At 28.1% G+C, this 7,891-nt stretch overlaps 1 protein-coding gene across 1 annotated transcript; it reads right to left on the reverse strand.

The window, feature by feature from the left end:
* Positions 1-6,946: 6,946 nt before the first annotated feature.
* On the reverse strand, positions 6,947-7,622 carry LOC115034897. Its single transcript, XM_029492412.1, has one exon. It carries the CDS (start codon positions 7,229-7,231, stop codon positions 6,947-6,949), a length of 285 nt encoding a protein of 94 aa, XP_029348272.1. The 5' UTR covers positions 7,232-7,622.
* Positions 7,623-7,891: the final 269 nt, after the last annotated feature.

The following is a 7,891-nucleotide window of genomic DNA, read 5'->3' on the forward strand; positions in this document are numbered from 1 at the left end:
ATATAACTATATAAATACACAGACTATAACTATACAGACTAAACTCTGGAACTACTCATCATATCTTTTTGTATATATTATCACACCAAAAACACTTCGTTATATTAACTCCGTGTAAAAAAAAAAGCTAAGTTAAAAAAAAAATTAGTAATGATTAAATCTTTAAAAGACGTGATATAATATGGAAATTAAGTAAAATGCCATTTTATAATATTACAAATACCTATGATGACAAATAAGATCAATTGTAATGTTAAATACTTAGTCAACATATTGTTGATACGTTATTAATTACTGTAAATACTGTAGTGGTTACTTAATAGTATTTATTTAAGTATACTTCTACGTATTACGTCCTGCCAAATAGTTAAACATAATATATTGACTAAGTATTTAACATTACAATTGATCTTATTTTAGCTATTTTTTTTATGAAATAAGTCGACATTTTATTTGAATGTATACAATAACAATAATAATCCATATAGCATGCATCGTTGACCTCCTGTTATATATTTTTTTCTTTTTTTAATTTTTTTTTTTCTAAAACTATAATATTAACATTATATCGTTACATCTAACCCATATTTTATTATTATGTTTAATAATTGATGTGTTATAATAGTAATGAAGAAATGATAAAAATGCCGAAACGGCCAACGCCAAATCTCTCTTACTACACGTAAAACGTTACGTAGTATGCACATGGTTTATCAACACACAATTTCAAACAACTCAATTTTAATAGTAATATAGAAGGAAATAATAATTAAAGTATAAACACGTCGCGAAGAATCGAGTGCAAGTCACGAAATGATTTGTTTTTGCAATTATGGTCAGTTGTCACCATAGAGTAATAATATCGTCCGTGCGTCGTCGTAGTACATCGTCACTGCCGCCGCCGCCGCTGCGATGAGAGCAGTGGAAATGGATAAGCGGCGGGTCAGGGGATATTTACGATATTTTCGTTCCCCGACCCACCGCTTATCCATCCCCACTGTTCCGTACGCAAAATCAGTCTTAAAAGTACTTGAACATTTTTGCTTATAACTTACAAACTATCTCACCAATCTGCTAGCGAATTCCTCTATTCCCACCTGCACAATATTTCTGATCGATTGATACCTCATACTACTCTATGTGTTCAGCCGTTTGCCCTGTAGAGCTTGGCAAAGAATTGATATAAATTAGGACGATTTGTCAATGATAAAACTCGGTGTCTTGTTATTATACGTTAGTGGCTACTCCGCTATTTTTTTAGGTGCGTTTCGCCAGCACTGCCACTTTCGAATTTTAATATCAAACATCGATAGTATTATGTACTTTTTTTTGTACAATTTTGTACATCCCCCAAAACACGACCAAAAGCGTTTTTCCTATGCACGTGATGGAGAAACGTTTCCCCAGCACTGCCAATGTCGAAAATCTAAAAAATTCAATTTTAAACTGTACAGTATTATGTACTTTTTTTTGTACAATTTTGTACAACCAAAATTAAATTTTGTACAACCAAAATTAAATTTTGTACACCCCCCAAAACCTATGCGCATACTATTATGTACTATACTTGTGTATATTTTAATTGAATGATGATACAAATATAAAATACATAAAACGTAGGTAGTATACTATTTTATTCCTCTTTTACGTAATACTTAAGATACCTTACATTCTAATTTATTATTTATACACATTTTATCATACCTTTTGTTATCTATTAGATAATGATAAATACTTATACTTGCTTACAGTCTCTTCCGTATTTGAAATTATATCATTGATATTTGATATACCATTTAATTTATTGACGTGAATGATGTGATTATATTTTTAATACCAAAAGTCCGAAATGTCAATTTATCATTTTCTTTATAAATCTATGTCAAATATTTTGGTAAGAATAAAAGTATTTTTATAATATTTATATATTTTTGTATAGGTACAGTATTATACGCCACGGCGTGGTTTAATTAATAGGTTGGTAATAATATGGATGAAAAGGATATTTGATGTAAAATAAAATTATTTTATTTTTTTTGTATACTGTTAGCATTTTTTGTTAGGAGTGTTGTTTTTATTATTTTACATAAGATTACAGAAATATAGAATCATTATTTACTGAATGTTTTACTTAGTATATAATAGTAATTCAACATTTACATTTTTTTTTGTTGCCGGTTTTACATTTTCTTTTAGATCATCGTATAATTCCCAATGATCGTTTGACTTAGGTATATGCAAATCCTTTATAATGTCCACTTGATACTCTTAAACCCGTACGCTGTCCTCCTTCAAATACTACAACACCTCTTAGATAGTAAATTTGATTATTTAAAGTCAGAGTTTTTGGAATATTATCTAATGTCATCATTGTTTCTTTTGCATAATTTTGCATAATTTGATGAATTTGATCAATGTTTGTTGCACTGGTTGACGAGTGAAAATCTATAATAAATAAATAATAAATCAGCATATTAGAAAATTATAAAAACCTAATACATTTTACTTTACCTCGAGGAAGAGACAATAATTCCACCAATATATGCGTCATTACGCTTACCGTTATATATCTTTTGGAATCACAGTCGTCACAGTTAATTTCCTCTCTTTCCAAAAATGTGTCCATTGATTCTTGAATATTTATATGACCATCGAATGCAATCAGTTTGATAACATCATAGCTATGTGGATTAATTGAAAATTCTGGACACATGTAATTCGTACAATAATTTGTTGTTTTATAAGATGGCAATGTTTTCAACAATTTGCTTGCTGTTGATGATATCGTATCCATTGCATCTATTGTTTTTACATCACCAATATATTCATTATCAGACACAAAAAATGGAGCCAGTAATAAAATACGTTCTCTGTTCATATTTTTTTTTTGATTAGGACATATCATGTTAATAATAAATTTCGCAGTTTTATTTTGCTTTGCTTTGCGGGTTAAAAATTGTTTGTACAATGTGTTGTAACAATATGTTTGTAAATTTTATACATTTTAGATTCTGAGTGAAACGATGAATGTATTGATTTTACAATGATGTGTGTTTTTTTTTTATTTTTATATTTATATTTTTATTTTTTATTTATTTTTTATTTTTTATTTTTTTTTTTGTGTCTGTCATCACGTTTTAGGACAGTAAAAGTGCTTGGATTTTCTTCAACAGTAACTTTTCTGATAGGAAAGTGAATCTAGTTGGTACTTTGGAGGCTCAAAAGTAAAAATTTCCCAGTAGTTTTGATAAGTGTCGTGAAAACAAAAGAAAAATTGAGGAAAAACTGGAATTTTTACGCGAAATCTGTTTTCGAGAAAATCGAATTTGGTTTTTGGTGTAACATTAAAACGAATGACCGTAGATACATGAAATTTTCACTGGTTGTTCATATTTGCATTTTCTATACACGATAACATTTTCAAAATATTTTGATTTATTTTGAACTGTTTAGGGACATTTTGATTTTCCATTGTTTATTAATTTTTTTTCTAAAAATATCAATAAAATTTTATTTGTTGGTTAAAAAAGCTTGAAAATTTAATGGAAGGCTCCTAGTATATTATTTCAAAAGCAGATGAAAAATATTAAAAATCCTTATTCACAGTTTTTTTTTATAATCATTTAAAGTTCAAAAATTGACAAAATATGGAAAAATCACGAAAATTAGCAAAATATTTTGAGTTAAGAATTCGTAAAAATTTTTCTTTTTAAATCTAAGGTTTTAAAATGCAATAAAAGATTCCTTATAAGATTATCTACCTTTATCAAAAAAAAAATGTCTATAAGAAACTCAAATTAAATTTTTATGAGCGTTTGAAATTCAAATTTTTACATTGGATATTCACTCGATTTCTCACGTAGCGATTTCCTTATTTTGTTGTAATTCAAAAACGAATTACTGTAGACACACGAAAAAATCACTGAATGTTTATATTAGCATTTCTTATACACCATACAATTTTGAAAATATTTTATATAGTTAGTTTTCAATTTTTTTAGTTTTTTTTTTCTATAAATATCAATAAAGTTTTATCTGTTGGTCCAAAAAGTGTAAAAATGTAATACAAGGCTCCTGATATATTGTTACAGTAGCAGTTGAAAAATATTAAAAATAAATAGGCACAGTTTATTTTTATAAGCATTTAAAGATCGAATTTTGACAGAATTTATCAAATTTAAAATTGAATAAATATTTTGTAGTTAAAATGTATAAAATGTTCAACTTTTATATCTAAGGATTGAAAATTTAAAACAAGATTCCACGTAAATAAGTTATATATAAATAACTTTATTCACTTTAATATCATCAAATATACTTAGTAATATCATAGGCTGACTGACCGTTTTCGCTCAGAATCGTTTTTCTTATACAATGATATTATATCATTGAATTCAAATTTAACACCATCCATTATAGTGACTCACTTGTAACCTACTGTACAGCAGAGCGACATCCACTTACCCACCTTTTTTTTAATTCAACTTATTATGAATAATATATTATATTTTCAAGCTTAAGCTATAAAAATTTAGGATTTTATAAATTTTTAACTGAAAAATAATTTTAGATTGTAATTTTGACAAATTTCATAAAATTTCTAAAATTAAATACTTATAAAAACAATTTGCTTTATTAAAATAAAATCTCCCACAAAGTTAAAAATTGATGCATTTTATCAACTACTTATCATGAGTGTGACAAGTGACACACATATAAAAATCCATGATTTTGAAACCAATACATTCATCGCTTCGCTCAGAATATAAGATACAATTCGTCACGTTAAAATAACGAAAATAGAAAATTTTAAAAAAAATTGTACACGCCAAAAAAAATGTTCATAAGTTGCAAATCTATCAACTTTTATTTTATACTTTTATATATTATAAATGTATAAAATCTACCTTATAATTATACTATATTATATTATTATTATTATACCTTATACTTCTAATAGTGCTTGATAATTGTTGTTGTTGTTGTTTTTTTTTTTGAAAAATATAAAAATAAAAATTCGGCCAATTAAAACTTACAGTAAAAACATGTTTAAAATATAACTTACCATCACACATTAAACGGGTAGCTTCATTACGCTGGAAAACTGAAGGATTTACATGTGCATCTAACATCGTAGTTAATGCTCGTGTTTTTTCGCTACCATGTAACCTTCGTTTTTTTGAATGAGGAATATCAAAAATTCCCGAATAAGTGCATTCCATTATCACTCTATATAAACACATACAAATACATTTTTTTAAACGAAAATACACATAGGTATATCTAACCATTTGGTGACTAAAAAACAGTGGCGAACTCAGGGGGGTGGACCCCCCCTTGGCTTACAGCCCTTAGGCCAAAGTTTTTACTGTCAACTATTTAAGGAACACTACTTCTGAAAATAGATTGAATGGGTTGGCTAATCTTAATATTCATCGATAAGTCCCAGTTACAGTGGAAGAAGTTATAAATATATTAACTGAAGAAAAACGGCGCTTGGATTTTACACTTTAAATAATAAGACTTATGACTATAACATAATTTAATTGGCATTATAATAATAATTAATTGACAATCTGACATACATTGTAAATATAAATTTAAAAATGTAAATAATATAATTGTTTTTTTTATTGGTCTTAAACCTGGTAAATCGTGTTTATTAAAAAATGAAATGTATGTAGGTATATACTCAGGAAAATAACAGAAAAACAGAATTTAAATACATTTTTTTGGACCCCCCCCCCCCTTGAATAAATCCTGGTTGCGCCACTGCTAAAAGATATAGGTAGGATATATAGATGGTCTATAAATAATAAATAATAACCTAATATTAGCCTTAATATATCTGTGAAAACAAAGAAAATCTGTCAATGTAAAAAACATCTTACCTCGATTCTGTGTCTGCTGGAATACCTTAAGGTACGTTTTCCTCGGAGCGCGTTTTTTGCGCCGCAGAAACCGATCACGTCGACGTGATAGCTGTATCACGTCGGCGTGAGCGTAAAACGTATTACGCGGCGTAAAAGTGTTTTCCTATAAAATATAGTGGTGGCGCGTTGAACAATTCAGTTGACTACTGAAAGTGTGATCAGTGTGTAGTGTATTTGTAATAATTTATTAAGTAAATACAATATTACCCTTTAAGTATTATTATTATTTATTATTATATTATTATAATTATTAATTAATAATTTTGCAATTGCAATGAATCGTCTTGAAAGAAAGAAAAAACTAATTGCACTGCTTATTCTTCGACATTTAACAATCGATGACGAAGATGAAGAATATATGCTCCATGAACATTGGAATTTAAGAAAGAAAGTCAGTGAGATTTATAATAAACGAGAAAACGAGGGTATTTTCAAAATGTTGATAAATAACCACCTTGTCGATGAAGAACAACGATTTAAAAGTTATTTCCGAGTAACTCGTGAGATGTTTGCCTACATTTTGAACCTCGTAGAAGGGGATTTGACAACTGCCTCATACAACAGAGTAAAAACACCTATAACTGCTGCGGAAAAATTGGCTCTTACTCTTAGGTAAGTGATCTATGAAAAGTGATAATTCATTTTATTTAAATAATCTTTAAAATTATTTATTAAGTCATTTTACACTCTATATAAAAAAATCATTAAGGTATATAATATTATATGCATATAAATGTAGCTTATCATTAAATTATTATAAATAATGTTAAAAATGAAAATTATAATAAAAATTAAAATATTATTAATTTTATAAAATATTTAAAATATTACAAATCTTCTTCATCTAAAATGCCCTTCAAAGCATCACTAATTATGTGACTGGAAAAATTTGAAGTTTCTGAGTCAGTGCCCTCAGGGGTAAAAGTATATGGAGTAGATGATGCTGCAGATGAATGGTAGGAATTTTCACTATCACCGTCAATAATGTTAGTGAATCCGATATTTAGTGACTGCTAGTTCAAAAGTTCCATTTCTGTAGTGATTTGAAAAATTTTTGCTTTTGTCTTAGTGGCGAGGTCCGGGCGAAATTTTTTCACAGTAGCAGCTATAGTTTTGAAAAACATGTCTGTTGCGTCTTCTTCTGGTTCTGGTGTTATAAGTTCTTCTAAGCACTTTTTAAAATGATCCCTATCTTCCTTTTTTTCTTTTAAGTATTTATTAATATAAGCATTTTCTTTCCTTTTATTTGATTTTGGTATTTGAAAATCATCAGAGCAAGTCTTTAGACCACTTGACATCTGCGTATGTTCAGTAGGAGTGTGTACAGAAGTTATAGGAAGAGTTGATTGGTCTGACTTTTGCTCGGTTGAAACACATTCTTGCACTACTTTATCTCCATCCTCTTTATCTCCTTCATCGAAAACGCCAGTCACTTCATGCTCGGATATGTTTGAAAAACTGTCTCTTTCATCTTCCACTACATCTAAAAATCTCAAACAATCCCAGTAAATAGCTCTCTTTTTTTTAGCAGCTTTTCCTGTTCCTTTCCCTTCCTTTTTTTCTCTCCTATAATGATCCCGCACACTTTTCTATCGCTTCTTGCACTCTGTTCCTATAACAATCAAACACAAAGATACATATAGGTACACCTAGTTTTCTGTTTTTTTTTTATATAATTTTGTTTTTCATATTGGCCATTATAAGGATTTTTTTTTGCATATTTTAGTATTTTTAGTACATATTTAAGCGCTTATATGAATACTTTTTAGAGCATATTTAAGAGCTTATAACAACTTTTTTTTATAGCTATAAGTTATGAGCCCTGCTCATTATATTTGTTATATACATTATTTTGTGGAAAAAACTAGTAATCCGCAAAAACCGAAAATTAATCGGCAAAATAACGTACATAACAAAATTCAAAAAATAGCAAATGTACATTCAGTAAAATGGTGCAG

Source organism: Acyrthosiphon pisum, unplaced genomic scaffold (assembly GCF_005508785.2).
Source record: "Acyrthosiphon pisum isolate AL4f unplaced genomic scaffold, pea_aphid_22Mar2018_4r6ur Scaffold_21458;HRSCAF=24036, whole genome shotgun sequence".
In the NCBI taxonomy this organism is placed as follows: Eukaryota; Metazoa; Arthropoda; class Insecta; order Hemiptera; family Aphididae; genus Acyrthosiphon; species Acyrthosiphon pisum.